Raw genomic sequence first — 25082 nt, 5'->3', positions numbered from 1 at the left:
GACTTAGTTTGTGCCCGTCAGTGAGCGTGTTTACTTGTTTGCAGCTGTGTGTGAATTTGTTTGTGTGCAGTGTTTTGCAGGCCGTGCTTTTCCTGCATGCTGAGCTGGTATTGATTGCCGCACGGTAGACGCTGGGGCATTTAGGTGGCAGGCCTGAGATAATTTGTACCAATTGATAGGGTGTCAGCTCGGCTGTAGCCTCCATGGATTTACAGGTACAGTGAGACAGGCGACGAGACAAAGGGACAGGTGAATAGGGAAGAAAGTAGAAAAGAAATGGGAGCAAGGATGGAAAGTTGGTGAAGATAGAGGAAACAAAGTTAAAAAGCCAAACCTATAAAGAGAGACAGTGATAAAAGAGTCCCGGTATCTTCTTCTACAACTGCCTAATAAGTCCAGAGATGTCTCTATGAGCGCACCACTTCTCCTCATCAGCTGCAAGATGAGTTGAAAGTCCCAGTCTGGAGTCTCTCCTTGTATTTTGACATCCTGTTAGGAGCCAGACGCTACAGTTTATGTCTAGCTGCGGCATCTTCAGCTACCCAGGGATTCCCTCATAAGGAATGAATGTCAGCAATGTAGAGAGGATGGTGGTTTGTTTAATCTAGTGGGTACAGCTGTTGCCATGAAGAGATATTATATACATGTGTGTCTGTTTTTCTGTGTGTTTATGAGCTCTGTTTTTTTACTCTAGTTGCCCAAATGCCCGCCCCCAGGAGTAGAAAGTGAAAGAAGTGACCACTTCATGATTCATTTTTCAGACGTCATATAGGGTTGAGGCAAAGTTGCTGTACCTGTGTTTAAATCAGGTCGGATTGGTTTAGAATCTGTTAACGGTGGTAAAAAGTGATACGGTCGGGCATCAGGCTGTGAATAAAAGTTCTTGAAAATGGCAAAACTTCCATATATCTGTTTTAATGAGACGCAGAACATGAGTTTGGCCTTTGCCTGTTGTCAAACTTTAAAATATTTCCTTGTGATGCTCTCCACGATGAATTTCAAGCCTCACCAGCACATCAGTGAGCAAGCAATTTTTAAATTAACACTCTCCCTAATTCTGCACTTAAATCAGAACTCACTACGACCAGAATAATTCGAGTTCACCGACCCATGAAAGGCGAGTCAAAAAGTTAATTTAGCACACTGCTGACACGTTTTAATGCTGTTCCCCCAGGAAAAGACAGATACCTCAATATTTCAGGAGGAAGCTGCTAAATATCTCATGTGATAACAGAGAGAGACACATGAAACGTTTGAGTTACAGTTCATTCAATGTTTAATTGCAAGGTCTGTAGTTCAAAAGGAATGTCCCTGATGTCTTGGCTGTCTTGTGGACAAGTTATGTGAACATTTCAAAGAAAGAATAGTTTGACATTTTGAGAAATATGCTTATTTGCCATTCTTTCTGGGAGTTAGATGGAAAAATCAATACCATCTTTGGACAAAGCCAGGCTGGCTGTTCCTTCTGTTTATGGATCGGACAAATATGAGGTATCAATCTTCTCATCTAACCCTCCGCAAGCGAGTGAAAATGCTCCCATGAATGTCAAACTATTCCTTTAAGATGTCTATAAAATATTCATAAACATTTGACTGGACGTGGCTTGCTAAAGAAACTCATTCTTTCCATATGGCGTATTAGTGGGGCTAGACAACAGCTGTTTCTGCTGCTGTCACCATCTGCAGGTGTCTGCCGGGATGATAACTTGTGGACCAGCTGACCGAGGACAAAGGACACACATACACACACACAAGCACCCTCTCAGGCCAGGCATTCATGCATGAGAAAGAAGAAATATTACTCAGAAAATGTAGTTTCTGTTCTTAGAGTGTTGGATCCACTGGAGAGCTTGATAGGATTCCTGTGGAAAAGTCTGCAGACATATCGGATCTGTTCTCCGAGAGTGGTGCAGTATGAGTGAGAGGTTCCTCAGCGGTTCCCTATCTCAGTGTGTGTGAGTCGGTGTGTGTGTGACTTCAAAGTCTGTCTGCCCAGTCGGAGCTTGTTGGACAGTAAATGAAACACAGCCTGAGGCCGACACACACACACACACACACACACACACACACACACACAAAACACACACTGTCCTCCTCTCATGCTACGTTGCGTACACACACGCATACACACACACACCGCCTTCACATGCTTTTTAGTGACTGGAGCTTGTTAGTAGTACAGCAGGAGAAGCCAGATGAACTTAGCCCACACACCAGGTGCACACTTCTGTCTATCGGTCCTCTCCTTTCTTTTCCACTTTTCTGAAAAGACTTTTTGAATAGTTTCTACTTTAATGTAACTTGTCGGCTCCTTTTTGATTCACAGTCACGTTTTTTGCTGAACTTCTTTATTTCAAACTTTTTATCTCACCAAGTTTACCCATTTTCTCTTTTTGCTCCCAGCCTCTCTCCTCGTCCTACCTGTCTCCCATTCTTTCAGATTAATGATATCTACCTTAAAAACATCCATACCCCTGTAGAACCCATTTCTGTTGTTTTTTTTACAAAGCAATAACAAAGCTGATAATTGTGGTATAGCTGAAACAATTAGTCGATTAATAAATTAATTGATTGACAGAATATTAATCTGCAACAATCAAATAATTGTTTGTCATTTATCAAGAAACAAGCTGAACATTTTCTAGTTACCGCTTCTAAAAGTTTGGGGAGTTCATGCTTTTCTTCGTATCCCGCCATAGTAAGTTTGACATCTGTGGCTTTTAGACCGTTGGTGGACAAAGGTAGAGCTTTTGTAAATTGTGATTTGACAGTTTCTAGTCCAAATGATGAATTACTTAATCAAAAAATAATAATGAGCATATTTACACATGAGGAAAATAATCTTTAGTTGCACCACTCCCATTTTGCATATGTGCGGCACCGTGTGATCTTACGTCTCGTCCAACCCAGCTGACGGTACAGATGACGGGAAGGGGGACGACTGTGGTCGGTCCTAAATGAGTTGGCTGAAGAAGCAGAGAAGATGGAGGGAAAGTAAACAACAGATGGCTGAAGCATGTTGCCACTATTTGCAGCAGCACACGCTGTGCCAGCCCACCACCAGCCTCTAGAGAGGCTACTAAGCAACGCTGACCGTGGCGACACAGGGTCAGAGGTCAAGTGCCTCCTTGATGACAGCCCAAAATGCCAGATTGTCATTCACATGCTGTGCCAGACTGGGCCAGCGGACACAGACACACTGAGAGTTTGTACAGTGTTAAATAGTGTTTTCCTTGGCTGAAGTTTGGCAGTGATGACTCTGGAATCTTCCATGCGGTGTCCAACCTTCACCCACCTGCCAGCCGTGATGACATACACTGAGGCAGCTGTGTGTGTGTGTGTGTGTGTGTGTGTGTGTGTCCGAGCACTGAACCCTCTGAGTGGTGGCACACATTGGCTGCCAGCTGCCATGACCTCATTCACAGCAAGGGAGACAGAAAGGGAGAGACAGAGAATGGGAAAACACGAGCGGCCAAATGAGAGGAAGATGTGTGTGCGTGTGTGTGTGTGTGTGTGTGTGTGTGTGTGTGTGTAGCGGGCATAGAAATTGAACACAGAATTACACCATGATCTCACTCTGTTGTGTGGTGGCCGACTGCTTTGGTGGGAATATTTGTGCTGGAGTCATCAGTCTTTGGTTAAAAATAAGAACTTTATTTATGTGGTATTAACTTTAATGCATTTTACATTTTAGAGAAACACAGAGTGTGGCCTATTTTAAAACCATACTTTTTCAGCTCTATATTATAGGGCTTCCAGGCTTAAGTAACTGCATAGCTCACGTATAGGCTGAGTAAATATTCTAGAGGTACACCAGTATAATACTGAATTTTGTTGACGCGTAACTAAGCTCGCCATCATCGAGGTGTGAGACACTCTTACCAGAAGATGCGTCAGTTCAGGGAACACATAAAAATAAATGGGTGCTTGTGGCGGGTGAGGTAAAGACAAGCAGCACATAGAGTGTTGTGTCATCCACTTCCCTGTCTGTGCCCGAGGTGTGACTGACTCTTTTCCTGTGAACAGGAAACACCCGCTGCCATTCCTGGAAGAGATCACTACGTCAGTTTAACCACACGGAGCTGTCTGTGTGTGTCTGTGTGTGTGTGTGTCTGTGTGTGTTTGTGTTAGTGTGTGATCACCTTTGTAGTTGTTTCATAGACTAAGATATGCTGCACAAGATTTGTTCTACTCATAAAAACCAAATGTACCACACTAAATGTACTTTATGTATGTGTAAACCAGAAATTACATATAATAAGAAATATCAAAAGAATCAATACATCTTTCTTTTAAAGTTAATCATCTGTTCTTTTCAGCACGGTGTCTATTGTCTATGCCTATACCGAAAATATACCAAAATTCTGAAGTAAACTGAAACTGAATAAAAACTGAACTAAAACTGTCTGCCCCACACTGGAAACTAACACATTACACTGAAAATGACATACAAATGGAAAGAACCTTCTAAAAATGAAACTACAATATCTGCAGTGGGTATTTCTTCACTAGGATTTGGGTTTGTCCTGTACTCTGACATAGAGACCACAAAACATAAACATCCTTCTACTGTTACATGCGTATCATTTACTATATATATTAAGTGTGAGGCAAGCGTAAGTCTTTGTCCCACTAAGAAATGGAGATAAATTGTTACTGGTCTTTTTGTTTTCCTCCTGTTGTGTTGCTGTTCTTGCAGACTCAACAACACATTACCTAAATGAGAGCGCGGCAGGTTCAAATCTGGGTGATGTTGCACAACTGGCGAATGTTTGCATGCATTTATTGGTATTGGCGTGTGACTTTGTGAGGAGGATACAGAATGAGTCAGAGTAAATGTGTGTGTAAATGTGCCGGTGTGTGTGTAGTCTTGTTCATCCTGTTCATTATTTATTCCTGTCAAAACAAAGCCACACGAAATCTGTGAAACAAAGAGTTTTGCCAACACTTGCCACCGGAGAAATTCTCTTTCAGTTTCTCTTCTTGACTTTCTCTTTTAATCTCTTAATCTTTAATTTCTCTTTTTCTAATAGTTCTCTCTCTTCTCTCAACAGGAGTGCCAGCAGCTCTGTCTTTCTGAAGACATTTGTGGCATGAAGCCAGATCGCATACATCCTTCATTCATTAACTCCTCCTCTTTCATCTCCACCCACAACTCTCCGGTTAGGAACTCTCACTTCAGCTCCACCGCATTGATGAGGTAGCGTCAAGCTCTACGCAGCGCAGCATCCACCTGCACAAACACCACCCTCCCCCCCTTCCGTCCCCTCCTTCTGTCAACCTTTCCATCGCAGCCATGGGGCAGAAGATCTCCGGGGGCATCAAATCGGTGGATGGTCGCGGGGAAAGCGGTGGCTCCCCGTCCTACCGACCTTCGGCTCAACGCCGGCAGCACCCAGAACTGAGGGGCCCTGATTTCGCCAAGCCTCCCAGGTTGGATCTCCTACTGGACATGCCATGTGCTGGACTGGAGACCCAGCTCCGTCACGCTTGGAACCCTGAGGATCGTTCGCTCAACATCTTCATAAAAGATGATGATAAACTGACATTTCATCGCCACCCGGTTGCTCAGAGCACAGACTGCATCCGGGGGCGGGTCGGATACACAAGGGGCCTCCACGTGTGGAGGATCCACTGGCCCTCCAGGCAGCGTGGCACACATGCCGTCGTTGGGGTGGCAACCTCAGAAGCTGCTTTACATTCTGTTGGCTACACGGCGCTGGTGGGGTCGGACTGTGAATCCTGGGGCTGGGATCTGGGACGCAACCGGCTCTACCACGACAGTAAGAACAGGTCCCACGGCTCGCTGCCCTCTTACCCCTGTTTCCTGGAGCCGGAGGAGTCGTTCACCCTGCCGGACTCTCTGCTAGTGATTCTGGACATGGACGAAGGGACGCTGAGCTTCATGGCGGACGGACAGTATCTAGGAGTTGCATTTAGAGGACTGAAAGGCAAGAAGCTGTATCCCGTTGTCAGCGCTGTGTGGGGACACTGTGAGATAGCCATGAAGTACATCAACGGCTTGGATCGTAAGTATCATACATCACACCAGCAACACATTATGAGCATGGTTGAGTACTGTTGAAGAGTACCCAATGCGGATATTTCATGATATCTGTCTATACAATAGTCTTTAAATTCATGGTTAGGTGGCCGTTGATACTAGAATTGGAAACTAACGGCGGTAGTCTAATCATGACATGTCGCCACATGTCCCAGGTTGTGGAAAGACTTTCAGTTGTTATGTAACTCCGTAAAGTCAGAGATTGTACATTTGACACACTCTCTTTGGCAGCAAACAGGGTGAAAGTTAGACAGAAAATCCACATGTTCTGCAATAGTCAAAGTAAGTGATGACACCGGTTTCCAGTTTAACAGCTCCTCGGCTGTGGTCTGGGTTTTTTTTTTTTAAATAGAAATCTTCTCTATGCCGTTGCTTCCTTTCAAGCCAACAACTCATCATGTATGAAAACAAGTTATTCGTCATGGCTTTGGGTTCTTTTCTGAGTGCAGTATTAAAAGGCAGACAGGATTTATTTTTTCTGCTGAACATTAAAGCGTTGGTGATGGACGTTTGGCTGACCTCTGTTTTGAGTTAATTATAATTCTTGTTGGAGGTACAGGAGCTGACCTCCTGGATGTGAAGTTTTCTCATTTTCTCTCGTCTCTCAGACTCATTTCTCCAGTTTTCACAGAGCAGTTCTTGTGCTAGGCACCTGAGGATGCATTAACAGATTATTTTCTCATATGTGGTCTTACAAATGGTACCTGCAGGTATCAACGCCATATTACTATCCTCGTTTGGTCTGTTTCAGTGATGGTCTTTTGGGTCACACTACCATGGCTGGAAGGGGTTGTTCTGCACTAAATAATCCTGATTGTAGCAGCACTACATCTAGCTGGATCAAGAGGTTGTTGTGTCTGTGGAAACCAGCTGTGTTTTCCGCGGTATGAGTTGAGGGAGATGAGTTCATAAAGAGCAGTTTGGATGTTGGGTTGAGGTATGTTTTGTTCCCAGGAGACGCTACATTGTGTTTGACTCCCGCTGTCTGTCTGCATGTGTGTGTGTGTGTGTTATGAGAGAAGAGACAGGCCTTCTCTCCAGTCTAAGTCTAAACACTCACTCTTTGAACAGCTTGTTTGAAAAGCTCTTAGAAACGCATCATGACCACCTAGTACACACAGACACACACCTGCCAGGAAGGGGAAATGTGTGTTGTGAACACACGCTCATGATCTGACTCTGGCCGTCCCCCCCTTCCCGTGTTTGCAGAACCCCATGGGTCTTATTTGATATCACAACAGTGTGCGTTTTTTGTCGGTCACCCAGCAGAAAGCAGAGAAGAAACCCATCTGTTACGTCTGATTTTTCTTTCTCCAATCACCTCAAATTCCTACTTGAAATTTTTCTCAGAAGTTCTTTGCTCTTAAGGGTCACCACGACATCAAGAGACTCTTTTTCTACACTCACGGGCCTCATCCTAGCTTTAAATGTGGTGGTTTTGGTCTTGAAACTAGAATATGAATCAGAATGAAACACAAAAGAGTTGGCTGAAATTCATATTCATATGTGTGGGATGTTTAGTAATCTCCTACACTCAGGCTTAGTTCAAAGTACATACTTTGGCTGTTGAAAGCAAGCTCCTCACCTCAGCCACTTCCCATTTATGGAGCCATCTGCTGGATTTCACGGCGAGTCTGTGTGATGGACCATCTAGGAGAATATTGAGTGTGTTCAAAGCCCCCGCTCCTACAAGCACATACTTCATGCCATGAAATGAGGTGAAAATGAGGTTTGACTGTTGAAAATGTGCACAGCTTAATGCATGGAAGAGAGTGAAGCTTGAAAGGCTCATCCTGATAGGTGTATCTTTAGGAATATGAAAAGAGGGAGTAGGCGGGGAAAAGGAGGCAAGCAGGGATGTGTGTGCATGAGAAACAGACCCTGAGACAGCAAGACATTTAAAAATATACTTTTGTGATCAGAGAAAAGGTCCAGAAAGTGGCACATTGAAATTATACATTATAATTATATACGACGCTATAATAGTCTGAAACCGTAAGCCCATTTTAACAGTTTGCTAACCCCAAAAGCAACATGCATTGTTCCAAATATACACACTCCCTGCAACAAAGGGAAGCACATGGCTAATTATTATGCAGAATGACATCATCAGACTTTTCCATTTTTTTGCACATTGGAGAAGTTAGTCTTCAAGGATTTCTGCCAGCAAAGGTCTATTTGAACCCAAACCATGGAGAGTAATAGAGCAAAGTAGTGCTGCTGCCAAAACCTAAGGAGCTTTCTGGAAGAAAGCCTGAGGACTATCTTCTACAATGTGAAAACAATATTTTGACCAATACTCTGTATTTCTGGGGTGTCGGACAAATGGCCTGTTGGTCCAATGGGACATTTTTCGGACTATTGGGGTTCCGAAACAATGGGGCGTAGGAACAATAGGCAGTCCCGAGGTGAGCAAAATGCTAGCATTCTAGGAAGCTACTGTAGCTCACAAAAGCTCAGGGAAAAATACTGTTACGTATATATACCTAACTCTACGTTAGGAAGTCTGTCGCTAGCAGGTCGATAAGTCCGGCAACAATTTCTACTCCGACAGAAAACCGTTTAATAAAAGTGCACGACGACACAGTTAGTTAAGCAATAGATTCCTCTGCTTTGGATTCTCCAGCTCTCAGTTCTCCTAAAAGGTCAGCACTGTTGTAATGGTTTGCTGTTGGTCAACAGTGAAAATTCACCAAACTAATGTTTTTGCTTGAATTAACTTCACTCCCATAAGCGAATCCACTGATCGCAAAATTCAATGATTTTGTCACAATATAGAAAGCAGTTTAAAAGGGTACTTTGTCATGCGACTATGTAGTCCAAAACTCTTGAACAAAATAAATGAAATCGTGTGTGCGTGCGTGCGTGCGTGCAGACTGACGAGACAAAGGCTTACTTGAGAAACAGGCCTCAAGTAGCTGAAATCCACTTGGACCACCAAACCTGAAACAATGCTTTTGGTTTCTCATTCCATTCACACACAACCACATCCAAAGCTGAGGGGTCTTGTTTGAGTTATTAGTGCTCCGGTCTTTACTCTGAATCTGAAACAAAGACTGTGACGAGAACGATATCTCCAGATTCAGAGGTGAAGTAAGTAGCCTCGGGGTGCTCTCTTTGTTGCAGAGTCGGCAAACAGATTATGATTACTGTCTGTGTGGCGGTTTCATTCATCACCACTTTTGAATTGAATCGGCTCGTATGCCCCGCAGATGACTCGGACAGTGAGAATGAAGTCTTAATTGCCGTCTGCCTGTGAGCGTAGGAGAGTGTTTGAGTTGCATTGGTCAGCTGACAGACATTGTATCACATAGCTGTCTGTTGCTGCTTTCTTCCCCGGTTATTGCTGAGCGTATCATCACTTGTGAAATGTGGGAGTTTAAACTTAAATGAGTGCATCGTATGAATCTTTTCTGCGTGTTTATGAGTGTATATGGTCATGAAAAATCTCCTTGGTAGTTCGGTAATGACTTAATCTTACGGCCCTTCCCGTGAGAAGCGACTATTGGATTGTTTGTAAATTATTGTTGTGAGTTGGGAAACAACATGACTGCAGGGTATTAAAAAGAGATTGATAGACGCAGCATCTCCTCGCCACAAACTGTTTGTTTTTCTCATCACTCCGGCTCAGGCACCGCTGCACCGCCAGCAGTTGATCATCACTTTGCTCCACCTCAGATTATTGCTCCCATTCCTGCAGTAACACGACACACACCGGCGAGACCTATATAACCAGTAGCACTCCAGGTTTATGGTAGTTTCGGGAAGATCACACAAAGCAATCAGGGTCAGGGAAGTGTGTGCACTAATGCAAATAAATGCTGAGCGAGGTTCAAACTGCATTATCCTGTAAATGTGATGTAAATTATTCATCCTTCATGCGCTCCGACTGGAGAATTTCTCCTCTTCCATCGAGAGCTGAACAGATCCCTGTTTGCCAGATGGTGTATATTTCACTTAATTGTTGATAAATTACATAAAAATGTGTAATTTTGCTTCCTTGATGCGCACTCTCATCTGCTTCTGTCTAATTTGTCTGTGCATATCTCTCTCTCTCTCCGACACACACACACACACACACACACACACACACACGCACACATCTCCGTATTCTCTCTCGTCCTGTGTCTATAATTGTACCAATTACCAGCGCTTTGATTCCCTACATTGGGAGCTGTCTTAGCTTTGGGTCCCGATATGTGGCTCTTTCTCTCTTTCTCCTCCTCTCTTCTCTTTGTACTCAAGCATACATCACACCAAAATTTCAATGTGAAATCTAGCAGTTTAATCTTGCCATCTGTATCAGTTAATACACAGACCACCCAGAATAGACTTTTTCTAAACTGTTAAAGGCCACTGTTAGGCAAATATGACTGTTATCAAGTCCTTGTAAATCCAATTTGGGGGATTGGTTTTAATTCTGGTTAAAGGATTAGATTTATTTCCTGGTAGTGAAGCTAATGTCAGGGCATTTTTCTCCAGTTGCTGAATATGTGACATCATCAAGGTTTGTTATCCAACAGCTGTGATATGATTTACCAACTCAAACCAGCTTCATCCTCGGGACAGTTTAGCTGAACCAGATGACGGGACCAATAGATGCTGTCTCAGAGGCAGAACAGGAAGCAAAGAGAGGTGAAAACAGGGAGGATAGGAACAGGGAAGTTAGGTTGAAAAGAGGGATAGAAGAGTAAAAAAGAAGGTGACGGAATGTAAGAAAAACAGACAGAGAGCTACAGGGAGAATAAGTTGAAACCAGGATAATAAGGACCATACTGGAGTTTTATCAAGAGAAGGATAGAGTCAGAATACAAAGGCATGTGAGCGGGAGGGTGTGAACATTAAGGACAAACAAACTAGCGAGCTAGCAGAGCTGTGCAGTTGTGTGAGATATCTCAGCTGATCAGCTTCTTCTGGATAGAAACGTGTCACATTGTTGAGTTTCAAAACTGCGTTGCAACACACCCATATCTCAGCACCATCCCTCGTCTATTTTTGCTGCACTGTGTGAAAAATGTCAAACACACACCATACAGTCGCAGGACTTCCAACTCTACAGAAATGTGACATTTGCACCATGCAGACACAAATACTAACGCTGGGTTTTTGTTGGCAGGGATTAATTCATACTTCAGAGTTAAAATCACTATTTCAGGCTTATTCAGGCGTCACATTCCAGCAGATCTGTCAACGAGAAGTGGCCCACTTTTTTTTCCCCCTGTAAGCTGGCCTGGCCTGGCCTCCCTCTTCTCTACTATTTAGTCTGCACCACTCCAGGTCAGACCTAAACCAGCTGCTGCCGCCACTGCTGCTGCATGCAGACACCCATTCACCCAAACACTGAGAACACTGAGATCCATTCATGACCAGCTAGTTTACACGAAGGCCGTAGCACCCTGTGGTACCGTGCTTTAGTTGCATTCAGTAGAGAGAGTTGGCCTTTACAGCTATGGTAATGTTGTCTTTCCCCTGTAGATCACATACAATTAAACCAGAACAGATACGTTCTGCTAACATGCTGTCATTTACCTGTTTAAGGTGTTAGGCTATTCTCTATTAGTTGTTGTTATTTCCTTTGCATACTTTCTTCTTCATATAGACCCGTCAGTATAAAGGCTTGGTTTCGTTATTAATAGTTTGGGCAGCTGATGTCATCGTTGGCAAAACAAAAATCTTATCGTAAATTAATTGATCTGAAATGAGATTTTCCTTGGATTGTTTTTCTTTTCTGACGCAATATATCAGCTTCCCAGAGCATAAAGAAAAAATTGGGTTAATGTGTTGCTTCTCTGAAATAATTTTCTCAGTTGCTCCTTGTGATATCAAGCGGAGATATTTTTGGTTTTATCTGCTGCGGTTTTGAGATATTCATCTCTCTGCCGACACTGCAACACAATGAAGGTGAAGTTTATTTGCGCTGCTCAAAAAAAAAAAAAAAAAGGAAAACTCAACAGAAAACTGTCTTTCCAGAGACGAGTTACTTCTTTCTACTGAAGAAATAGCTCCGAATATACTTGCCCCAGGGAGGTCTGTAGATAATCCTGTGAAACTTTATAAAAGTATTCAGCTTGTGAAATTCTAATCACAAAATTGTCGCTACATGTTTGGATGCGACTTACTCATTAAGTAGGAAAATGTTTTGATTTTGGTGAACTGATCCTATAATTCCAGTCTATCTCACTCTGTGCACATCACAGGTGCACTCATGTGTTTGAATTATGAATCTTCCTGTTGGGCAGAGTGACTCGGCTTCTTACTGGCAGCCTGGTTGTTAGCAAGCTAGCGCTCACACTGACTGCTGGCTGTGTGATATGTGGGTCACTAGGTTAGTTCTTTATCTTAACTTAGCTGCTACCTGCAGGCATAAGGGTTTGGACTCTGCTTTTTATGCCTCTCTAATTTCTCTCCCTTTGCTTTTTTTATTTTCCTGTCACATGTGCATGCCCGTCTCTCCTCGGCTGCTTTCTTTTCTCTTTCTTGTTCGTTTCCCCTGAAGTGTTGTTCAGGCAGGATTAATGATTTTAAACGCAAACTCAAGAAAATGTTTCCCCTAAAACTGTGAGAGCAGTTTGTGTCTGCACATGCACTATAACCTACATAAAACACATCAACGGCTGATTGTGTAAATCTTTATAGTGACTAATCATCAGTGCCTACACGGTTACTTAATAGCTTCTGTAAAATGTCTGAGGGGAAGCAATCTATGTTCTCCGCAAATTGAATGTCCTCGTGGGATGGATTCATCTGTCTTTGCAACTCTGTGACGACCCGGTCTCACTCCCAACTCGTCAGATACCAAAGCTTGGTCAGTGCCCCTCTGCGTCTGAAACCCACACACCACGCTTTCAGCTGACTCAATTGTAAAGCCACTCACGTCATTATCAGCCACACCGGGTGGGAGACGGAGGTGGTGGATGGGACAAGTAAACACATGTCATGGGAGTCATTAGTCAGTCAAGTTAACATTACCCAAACTTCCTGTGAAAACAGAACTTTATTTTTGAAAAGACGCTATGCATGTAGTAACGAGTGGAAACTGACACACCGTCCCTGACACGTCCAAAACGTAGTTTCAAGCTAAGGGCCACTGACCAGCTGTTGGTATTTGACGAGTTGGGAGTGAGAATGTGTTGTCTGTGACCATGCTCTTCTTGACATAATCTAACAGAGTGTCTATGATTGGCTGTTCTGAAACTGCACCACAGGATTATGTGACACAGAAAAGGCTCAGATGTATGTTTGAAAGTGCCTCGTGTTTCCTTCTGCATCCTCTGCTTTGAGATCTAAACAGCCTCATCTCTGGGGAACAGTGGTGTCATGTCAGCCTGCTAGTAATCAAATATTTAACAGCAGCGATGAATAGAGGAAAGGGGGAAAAAACTGGCAAAGCAATACAAGAATAGGGTTGGGGAAACTGGCGACAAACAGAGAAACGTGTATTTGATAGTGATTTTTGTATGCTGTCTAGTGTCGTAGCTTTCAGGAAAGATGCAGCCTACTGACAAAAAGAAGGTATGAGTAAAGAGACTGTGGAAAGATAAATAAACCACAATATACAAACAATGAGACAGAGCAGCAGTGAGAGGTGCGACTTATCACAGATCAAAGTGTGGCAGCTAGAATGAAGAGTGACAGACGGGATAGTAAAAGACAAAGAAAGAAAGGAGAGACCTTAGAGACAAGAAGAAAACGGAGTGAGCGAGGGGCAAATGAAGTCATGTCAAGTGACTGGTGTCAGTTCTGAGGCGATCACATGAAGTGATAAGCGATGAAGGAGGAGGGCTGCTCAGGGGGCACTGAGACGGTACAGAAACAGGCCCCTAATGAAAGGCTGCAGGGCAACACTCTGAAGGATTAGTGAGGGTTTCAACACTGATGTGGTTATGATCCTGAACTTCAGACGGATTCCCAGACTGTGATTAAGCCAAGTTCTATGCGGAGTATCCTTCTTAACACCAACTGCTGCACAGATCATTTGAATACTTGTAAAACCAGATTAAGTTAAATTGTATTTCAAGTTGTTTCTGATGATCCTTGATTCAGCCTAGTCTTGAATTAACTCAATGATTTTGGTGGCGGGATGCAACTGTTTTATTTCTGTTTCCACAACTTTTTCTACTTTGATTGTGTAATCTGCCTCTCCTCATTAATTCCACCACATGAATGGGCTTTTATTGATCCACACCAGCTTTTACGAGCACCCCAAGGCCAGAGGCATAAGTACCTGATCTAGGTAATGAGCAACCCGAACACAGGCGCTTGAGATTAATCTGGTTTAACACAAGTAATGAATAACATTTTGAAAAACTGTTTCAGGGAGCTGCGTTTTGAAACCCGAACGAACCGCTCTAGACAAACCCCCTCTTCCTGCACAGGGACACCATTAGCTTTATCATGATGGTGATTCACAGATACGGCTGTCTCTATAGCAACCCGAATGCCAACACCTTCACCTGAGAGGACCTGGAAGATATTAAAAGCTGGATGCTGAAAGCTTTGGTACAACACAAAGATAATAGATTTAGAAACTGTTATTTGTTCTCTGTGCTTCACTAATGAACAAGGCAGCCTATATTCCAATATGAATTATGGAATAATAGCAGGTTAGTGTATTGATTGGTCACCGTTGCACATGGCACATGTTTTTATGAATTGATTAAATAAGCAGAATAACAGGTTTGCGTGTGTGTGATGTTGTGACCTGTTACAGCAGCTCACTGTGAGATACATTGTGTGAAATATTTTAACTTTCAACATTATTATATTCCTTTGCAACAGCTGTGCTCATTAGATGGACTTTGTGTGGTTGTATGTGTAGCGTGTGTGTTTGTTCCTCCATGCAAACATGCTATAACTCCAAGGAGTGAGTTTGCAACACCAGATCTACTGTTTGCTTTCTGCCAGTCTGCTGCCGGATAACAACTAGATAGTGGCAGGCATGCTAGCTTAGTTACCAACTGTCAAGTGAATATTTTTAAATTTAGGATTGTTGGATAAAAAAATGAAACTTACGAAACACAACAAAGGGAAAAATTCAAGTATTTCTACATCTGCATCATTTTAAGTTGGCATTACCATTTATTTATTGCATAATTTCATTTTAGCCTCTTTATCCTGACATGTTAATATTCACATTAATGTTCTTGTATAAAATGTGAGCCATGAAGACTGAAAGGGTGGGATGGAGATGGAGGAGTATAGACAGAAGGATGGTTAGGCAGTGACTGATCAACAAGAGGAGGGAATTATATGAAGGGTCCACGGGGGAAGGATGAAGGGAAAGGAGTAAAAGGCAGAGAAAAAGCATGAAATCCTTAATGCTGCTGCTCCCTGGGAGTCACATACCTCCGGGAGACAGCCAGTTAACATGTCCCTACTGTACCAGCAGTTAAGTCTGTTAATAGCCCTGTGATTAGTGCTATTAGTTTTGTGTAAAACAGAAATGGCTCGGCACGTTGAGTGACTGAATTACTTACAGAAAGAAAACCAGAGTGATTTCACACCTGATTATCTCCCCATTCAGTTCCTGTTCTCTGTCAGGACCGACACATTTACCCTATGATTGGGAGCCATGCTTTTCCCAGACACAAGTGCCTTCTTTGGATGACAGAAGGAACAGACTATTACCTATTTGATATGCATTAAAAAAAACATGGTGGCATATAATGTTTGTCATTTGTGTTTGGTCCCACTGTTTTCATTTATCAATTCCACTAAACACACACACACACACACACACACACACACACACACACTGTCCAGTATTATTATTAACGGGGCAATCCAATCACTCTCTGTCCCTGTAAGACTGAGAGCAGTAATGAGTGAGAGCAGGATAGTCATCCCCAATCTTTGTCTCCTTCACTCTTTCTTCAGGAAGCTGTAGGAGTGGCCTCTAATCAACACTTCAATTTGGCCGACTGACATTACCAATTTCCTGACAGACTGAATTCCTTTGTGTGCTCTCATAGACTCAGAAATGATTCAAAAGTCTCTCCTGCCTCTCTCTGGTGTTCTTCTGCCGGATGAAGGAAACTCTCCTGCGTCGTTCACTTGTTCTTCTTGTTGTGGCTCTGCTGAATTAGATGTGCGTTTCCAGTTTGGTCACTGAACACTGACTTCTCGTACCGAAAGCAAAGAGTTCAAGCTCAATGCTATACCTGTGGGCTCCGAGAGCTTGTAGTCAGTCAACAACACCGTCTTTCTCTTTGAGTCAACGGTTTGCCGACTGTTGTCTCTCTTGCGACACATAAAGGGGAACTATAGTCTATGAACTCTGAATTGTATCCATCTGTTCATGCAGTTTCCATGACTGCACTTATTTAATGTTTCCTGTTTGCACATCTTGTGAGAATGATGTCATGACTTCAGACATGTAAACAGGTTTGGCCTTAGCGCTCAGGAATCCCGTCCTGTGCAACAGAGAGCAGAGACATGATGTAATGGCTTTTTGTTTTTGTTAATTTAACCTTTTTTTTTTAATCATGGAAAGTTGACAGAGCATTTTGGCTCTTTTCCTAGTAAACCGCTGTTTCCCACTTTCACACATGGGTAGTCCTCTGCCATTTGCCTGAGCAGCTGTCCTGCAGGCGTTTAAGGTAGAGTGCCTTGCTCAAAGGCATCTCAACACAACTGTTGTTACACAGTAAGTGGCATTGCTCGTTCACATTCAGTGCGTTCACTGAAGAAACCAGGTTAGTCAGCAAAAACATGTTTTGCAGGTAAACGGAGAATGCGTTTACCTGCCATGTAACCGGGTGACTGTAAATCCACGTATACATGCAGCAGCAGTTCAGTAATCACATTTGTCCCCGACCTTGTTTTGAAAGCATTTCTTACTTATTTCCACAGCTGTGGTGACGCTCTCCTTTCATTCTACCGCTTTGTTGAAACAGCAAGTTTTTGTGTGACGTGCGCATTTGTGAAAAGCTGATTAGACACCTGGTTGCATGTAGACATGGCCAAGAAACCGGGCTTGGGAAATTAGGTTTCTAGCTGGAAATCTGGTTACTTTATGTGCATTAAACACACTGACAGAGCTGTACGCTGTAAGTACTGCTACACAGTACACAATATTACTCAGTTCTTTATTCCCATAATGTAAGTAAAGTACTTGAGTTCAGGGTTATTTGACCAGTGGAGCATCGCAGACACCTGCTGTCATAGCCAGGTTGTAAATCCGATGTGCATTGTTCACTTCAATATTTAGCTTATAATATTCAAGTACATCAAAACATATAATTAAAAGCAAACCGTCTACAACTCTGGAGTGCAGCTGGTTAACATTTTGTACCGACATTGTTTTTTTTGTATGTTTGAAAGCTGGTTGAAGGTGCATAGTGTGCACACAGGACTACTCTTTACTAATGTCTACAATTAGTGTTTGTATTGTTGTGAATATTCTTGCAGCGGCTTTGCATGTTGTAACCTCGGAGACCAACAACCCAAAGTGGCTGTGCAGGGCTGAACCTGGCCTCTGTCACAATGTGCACCTTTTGTATTTTCAGACAAAGGTCACAGTGAGCTTGATGCACAGACTTGAGCTGATTTTGTACAATTTTAAGATTTATACAAGAAGCTTTCAAAGTTATCTAAGTTACTTCTCAGAGACACCTGCGGTGGTAAATTAATTCTGTGATATGAATTTCTCAGGATGTTGAGAGAGAGTTGAATAGCAGAGGGCAGCGTTTCTTTACCTTGACTGACACTGGTCATCTTTTGGCCACTGGTCATAGAAAAGTGACTGATTTGACAGCAGGACACCTTCTGAGCTGTAGGACTGTATGTTTTCTTAAATATAGTCGTGAACGATTAGAGCCTCATACCAGTCATAAATCACTCGCTTTCATCCTGTATGCTCTTCTTATATTGTGATCAAATCCAACTTTGCCTGCCTTTCCGATGCTATATTCTTCTGTAAGCAGAATCTTCATGGTCATGGATCTCTTCAGAATCCCCCCCCCTTCCCTCCAACTGTATGTCCTCTGTTTTATCTGTCTCGCAGTCTAGCTAGTCGCCACTAAATCTTCGTCTCTGTAATTCATATTGCCCCTTTGTCCTCTCGCTCTCTGCTGGGAGCTACTGCAGCTCGCTCTTTTGGCCGGTACTGCAGCGGTCCAGCCCAACCTGCCCCGCTGAAGTTACTAAGAAATGTTGAGACCGCCAGAGATTTGTAATCCTGGTTTAATCTTCATTACAGTGTAGTTAAGTCATGGTTGTTGGTTTTATGGATGTTAGTAGTCTATACTACTTCCTTTTGAATCGTATGATTATCTGTTATCGAGTCTAAAACTCGTCTGATTCCTGTGTTCTTGTTGTTATTTTTACATTTCTCGTGATCTTGATTGTGACAAAATGTTATCAATCTTCTTTAATCTTGGTGTGTCTGTGAGATTGATGACCATTATGTTGTGAGAGTATTCATTGTCGAGTGTGCCAGAATATAAAAAGTAGAGGACATTGCCTTGCTGTGAATCATTATAGACAGAGATGCTGCATTGCAGGTTGCTTTGCCTCAATGGTTTTAAGTGGAAGTGTACGAGTAGTTAACGAGCCTAAAGTTAGTGTGTGAGGAAATTCAGGCATCTCACAAAAAATCTTTAATGTGTTGTATCCCTTTTTAGCCACACAGAGAAATGACAACAATATCTGCCTAAGTACACAAAAACACTCTGCAGTGGCGCTTTTCTTTCCTATAATTAGTTTGGCTCCTCTGTCGCAAACAGGAGGCTCGTAGAAATGCTCGTACAATTGATTCCCAGAGACGAGGGGATAGGAAGAGAGGAAGAGAGCATCCTGTGTGCACCAGACTAGAAAATGCTGATGTGAGTTTTCCCCAAAAACCTTTTAAATGTTTAATTTGCATGTTAAATTATCCAGCCAGACCAATCCATAAAAAAACAATTAAACACATTAAATATCTAAGAAAAATAATAAGGCGTTGTTTTTTTTAAGAGTGTATTTTTTCCAATTTTGATGAATCTTTGCACTAAGCTACGTGAATCATGTTCTGGAGCTGCTACTGTTCTGCACTCGTACTAGGGAAATTTAAATCAATGTCATTTTCCAACACAAAGAAATTATTCCTTTCTGCTGTTTAAGCTGAGCGACCAATGAATATTTTACCTGTAGCTGTTTCACATAAACTTGAGAGAACAGTTCAATCTTTGTGTGTAGTTTTCACTTCTTAAGGTTTATGTTGGTGGCCCACGGATGTGGTTTACTGGGTCACTGGGTCATGTTATTATCATGCAACATTTTGTGTCCCAATAACGGCGGTGAGTGTCCCGTGAAATGCCCGGAAACAGCCCGACCACATTGAAGAAATTAAAAGTAGGCTTTATCATATGAAAGCGTTTGATTATTTAGTGTCAAATTATTAACATGTAAAGCAAACAAAATACATTAATAAATTACAGGTAATAGTGCAAATACAATTTATTGACACCTTTCTTTAAAGATGGGCCGAAAAAAAGTGCTCAGTTAGTGAACAATTATTCCACACTGTTATATTCCACATCTTGTTTGTTTACTATGCTTGTGGCTCTAAAATACTTCATAGCTGTAGGTAGATTGAAAAGTTGATTCTTCAAACTTTTGGGCAGCAACATGTATGAAAAGGAGGATCAATCATTGCCAAGAACTGATGTCGTGCCATCATAAACTACTGTGGCTCAGGATATTCTTGAAGCAACATCCAATGCCGTTAGCTTAATGTAAGAGAATTACACACAGGATATAGTAATATTATTCCACAGCGAAATAACACAATATTGCAGTTAAAGAAGTAAAAGTAGCAACTAAATCCACCTTGGGCTGCTCATGGAAAACTGTGGATATTAAACAGACATGCAGCAACTCGGGGATGGATGGATGTTGCTAGGTTACAGAAAGAGAGAAAAGTGACACCAGAATGGGTCACGCTTTATCGGATTGTGTTCAGACCACTGGCTCCTTCATCTCGTGCTTTCAAAGGGAAAGGCATGCTGGTGTGCATCCTCTTGGTGCTCTGAGCAGAGAACATTTCTTACACTCTGCGCTGAAAGTTGAATTATCTCAGCCTTAAGCTAACATAGAAACAGCAGTAGCCATGACGGGTGTATCTCCCAAACACACCTGATGCTTTGCCAGACAGATAGAAGGTGCTGCTGGATCCAAAAGTGTTTCCTCTTTTTAAAATGTTTTCTTTTACTTTCTTACATTACCCAAGTGTCCCTTATTTTACAGAGAAGAGAACTCCTGACCAACCGTGAGCTTTGATATTACATAAGACAGATTTCTGATTTACATTTCATTCAAGTGGCCCACATAGGCCTAGGTGACTGCTTTGAATATTGGGTAACACATAGTTTATGCCCAGCCTGTGTCATCTTGTAATGAAGCCCAATAAAAATGATTTTATATCAAATTCCAGTTAATGTTGTCAGAGGCATCAATACAAAGACCTAGAGGTAGAAGATTAAATGGACTTGTACTTGGATAGCGCCTTTCTACTCTTCCGACCACTCAAAGATCTTTAACACTACTTGCCATCAGTCAACCATTCACATCCATTCATACACTGATGGCAGAGGCTACCATGCAAGGTGCCACCTGCCCATCAGGACTAACTTAAGTATTCACAACCACACAACCACCCCTACACCGTAGGCACAGTCTTTCAGAGCAATTTGGGGTGAAGTGTCTCGCCCGAGGACACATCGACATGGACTGGAGGAGCCAGGGATCGAATCGCCGATCTTCTGATTGGCCGAACCAGAGATATTGTCTTTTTTACTCCGTGCATTCTTCTTTTTGTCAAAACCTGGCGCCTACGTTACCCACAGTGCAACTTGGCGGCTTACATTTTAGATTTCCTGCAGCTCCCCCTGGAGCCACAAAATGCTTTATAAAACTTTTTTTTACATTTACAGTAATACCCCCTAAGAACTGTAAATAAACTTTGATGTGTAGTAGAGTTCCCTTTAATGCTCAAAAACTCTGTTGACTAAGGATATTTGTTTTTAGGGCCTTTAACATCAAATATTTAATGTGATAGCATGATCCAGTTCCACAGCAAACTCTAAAAAGAAAAAGTACATTTTTGAAGTACATTTTGGCATCAAACTCATACATATGCCCTGCAGAGATGTGCAGGCTTTGATCCCAACCGAACGCAATTACAAATAAATTCACCGATGGCTTACACAGTGTAACCACGAGGAACTGACTGCTGAAAGCATCTGGTGTAGTGTTTGGTTGCAGTGAAACCCCGTAAACATACTGTATCTTTCAGTGGCTCATAAGTGCTGACGCACAGAAGACGTCTCAAACCAAATTAGTGTCACAGCGGCTTTCCGTGTCTAATTAAAGGCAGCTGTTGTCCGCACGCTTTCTTCACTCCGATGCTCTGCCGTATCCCTAAAATGTATACAGGGTTGAAAATATTTCTATTGCTCCAAATAATGCATTGACAACACGCTCTGGGCTTTTGGGCATGTTGGTTTATAATTACTGCACAGTTTGAATGAAGTGAACCGACTCCAGTGTGAGGGACAGAGATATTTGCTCTATCTGATGTTGTGTATTTTGGGCTTTTCTGGCCCTGCCTAATGTCCCGGGCCGAGACTGACCTCGTTGGTTACAGCACGACTGACCTTGCTCGGGATCATGACTGTGAGCCAGAGATGAGGATTAACTGCCTGTGTCAGCCAGGGAGAGACAGCAATCCCTGAAGCCAATTGACAATTTGTTCAGATGTAATGAAATGGATGGAAGACAACACGTCCCTCAGTTCTGCCATGAAAGCCTGCATGCAGTGACAGTGATTGCCTCATTTGAGCAAATTGAAAAGGCAAAAAATATTAAATAATAATGACGACCTCCGCCTTTCTTTTCTATAATTTTTAATTCATTATTTATATCAAAATAGATTTTAATAATACTAGTTTACCAGCATGTTGCATATTCCCACGTTTCATAAGCATTCCCAGTGTTTTGGGAATGTGTACTGGTGGGATCCCACAACGTCTCACATTCCTGATCATTTTAGACACAAAACCAATTCAAGCAAACCTGCTATAAAAGGCTTTACAACTACAAACCTGCAAGTGAACTGAACATTTTGTCAATAATGGAAGTTATTACATCCTGAATTTCTCATATCGTCTGAATTCTTTAGGAAATGTTTGCCCTGTAAAATCCTATTCTTTTAATCGAAGGAGCAGATTCCTAAAACGTTTAAATGCCCTACAAACAGTTAACTTATTATTTTACTAAAACAACGTGAATATTGCATCAATAAATTACAGCACCCTCATTGTCATTTATCATGCTGATGTATAATTTATCATTAGATGGTGCTTAATATAAGTTTTAAACAGTTTTCGGCAGCAGGGGACATAAAAGTATACATGCGAAATGTGTATCTGTCCTTTTTGTAAATTAAAGGAATAGTTTTTGTAACTACGCTTATTCGCTTTCTTGCTGAGAGTAGATGAGAAAATCGCTCCCACTCTCAGGTGAAGTCACTGTGTCAGGTTCATCTGAGCCAAGCTGTCCAGCTGCACTAATGACAGTGAGTGTGACCATAGTTACTTTAGGCAGGCCGTCTGATTGAACTAAAGGCTGAGCTTTGACCCCCATTAGGCTGACATGGAGCCATCATTCCAGTTTTCGCTTCAGTGCTCTCCTTCATCTCTCCGCCGCTGTCAGAGCTTGTATCCCACCGGTCTTCCTCACTACTCAGTCTCTTAATCTTCGCTCTCTCCTCTTCATCTTCCCCTCTATTTACCTTACTCTCCGCACATTCCTCCTTGTTCTCTTGCTCTTCCCTCGGTCTATCTCCCTGCTCTTCTTCTTCCGTCTCTAACCTCTGCTCCTGCTGTGGCTTCATGTTTATCTTCGTCTTTGCCGTCTTTTGTTTTCTCCTCACACTACCCACATCTGTCTCTGCCTCCAGTCAAGCTCTCAGCTTCTGCTCCCTCAGGCTGAATTCCCCTTCCAGCCTTCCCATACATGTGAAGGGAAAAGTGCCACCCACGGTTCTCCTGCAACACGTCCTCCACTTTACGCAGCAGCTCTCTCATCTGCTCCTGCTTTCCTTTCCTTCCTTCTATCTGCCTCACCTCCTCTGCTCTTCCTTCCTGGGCCCTTGTTATTTTTTACTTCCAAGTCCCTTCCTGTTTCTTACCACCTCCAGTCACCACCTGCTTAGTTTTCTCTTGCTTGCCAATGGCAGCTGCCTTGTTATCAAACATGTGGTTTTGATAGCAACACTTCTCCATCAGCCAAATGAAGAGCAGGGCCTCCCGATTGGATTCGCTCCTCCACACTGTGCCCTCTTCCCTCAGCCAGTCTCCAAGTGTGAACAGCACCATCGTGCCCTCCTCTCCAATGCCCTCCTCTCCACCGCCCTCCTCTCCACTGCCCTCCTCTCCAACGCCCTCCCTCCTCTCCAACGCCCTCCTCTCCAACGCCCTCCCTCCTCTCCAACGCCCTCCCTCCTCTCTAACGCCCTCCTCTCTAACGCCCTCCTCTCCAACGCCCTCCCTCCTCTCCAACGCCCTCCCTCCTCTCCAACGCCCTCCCTCCTCTCCACCTCCCTCCTCTCCAACGCCCTCCCTCCTCTCTAACGCCCTCCTCTCCAACGCCCTCCCTCCTCTCCAACGCCCTCCCTCCTCTCCAACGCCCTCCTCTCCAACGCCCTCCCTCCTCTCCAACGCCCTCCTCTCCAACGCCCTCCCTCCTCTCCAACGCCCTCCCTCCTCTCCACCGCCCTCCTCTCCAACGCCCTCCTCTCAGGCTCAGGGAAGTCCAGCAGAGGGATCACTATCAGAACAGCATGAGATCCTCCAAGGATGCAGTTCAATTTTCTCCTCTCGAGGCACAAACTCCTCAGATGAACCCCAACCTTGTGCGTCCACCACGGTGACGTGAGGTACAGCGGTCTCTCTGTCATTATCAGTCCGCTAACGTTTGGTCTGTCAGCCACCTTAATCTGAGCCTGTGCACCTCACAGATTATAGTTTACTGTGAGTGTTTGTTTGTGCATGCGCTGCAGCATGTGCCATCTTTGGTCTTTCTGCAGTCTTCATCCTTAATTGTTGGATCCGGTGTTTTTGAAGCTCGACCTATAGGGACAAAAAGTCAGGATATCTCAGCTTCTGCAAGACCAATTTCGACTACTCTTTTTTTCAAAAAGCACGCTCTTGTGAATCCCTGAACTTTATGGAATTGCGGTACTGAATTGCTGCACTATGACTTGAGTCTAGTAGATGTGTGATGAAATGCTGTATCCACCTACCTTGTCAGCTTAAGAGTGATTTCTGACATTTCACAGAATGACTTTGGGCAATTTCCATACAGCAGGTATAAACTTGTTGCGTTCAGCTGCAGGTTGTACTTGTAATGGAAGTGGAGGTGAGCATTATGGATAATGACAGATACTGTACAGTTGTATTCTCCTTTAAAGAGAAGGTCTTTTACCTCTTCCTGTAAGTCAGCTGATGTCTAATTTAAAGCCATGAGGGTGGAGTATTACCCTCCACTGAAATGAAACCTTTCTGTCTCTTCCTCCCACCTCGCTCTGATCTTCAGTATTCGTGAACAAACATGCACACAGATAAACACACACTCTGACCTGACAGGTAAAGCCTGAGAAGGATCAGCCGGGTTTTTATCTCAGTCAGGTTGGTGGTGAGAGGCCGCTTGCAGCTCGTGCGCACTTGTGAGAGCTAACGCCTGTGTACGTGTTAATGCATGTGTCTAAGTGTGTTTTCCCTCCTCCATTGGCACTTAATCGACTGAGGTCTCTCCTCTATTTCACCTTTAACTTTTCTGTCGTCCGTCTGTGTGTTTTTCTCTGTTCGGTTTTAAACTGAACTTATTTGGTCCTTTTCACCTCGTGTGTCTCAACTTCACCCGATTTGTCCTGACCTCTATCTTTGTTCTTTTATCTGACACACACGCACACACACACACACACACACACGCACACACACACACACACACACACACACACACACACACACACACACAC

The 25082-nt window shown here is 43.1% G+C and overlaps 1 protein-coding gene across 2 annotated transcripts in view; it reads left to right on the top strand.

The window, feature by feature from the left end:
* The window catches only part of LOC116387502 (SPRY domain-containing SOCS box protein 4-like), a 77425-nt gene that overhangs the window by 27517 nt on the left and 24826 nt on the right, over positions 1 to 25082 (top strand). For both annotated transcript variants that reach the window (XM_031854676.1, XM_031854675.1), the window contains exon 2: positions 5055 to 6029. In XM_031854676.1, coding sequence (XP_031710536.1) covers positions 5297 to 6029 — 733 coding nt within the window. In that variant the 5' untranslated portion in view covers positions 5055 to 5296. The remainder of the gene's footprint in view (positions 1 to 5054; positions 6030 to 25082) is intronic.

This window comes from Anarrhichthys ocellatus, unplaced genomic scaffold, assembly GCF_004355925.1.
Source record: "Anarrhichthys ocellatus isolate YVR2014 unplaced genomic scaffold, GSC_Weel_1.0 scaffold15, whole genome shotgun sequence".
In the NCBI taxonomy this organism is placed as follows: domain Eukaryota; kingdom Metazoa; phylum Chordata; class Actinopteri; order Perciformes; family Anarhichadidae; genus Anarrhichthys; species Anarrhichthys ocellatus.
This window is presented reverse-complemented; position numbering and strand designations above follow the sequence as displayed.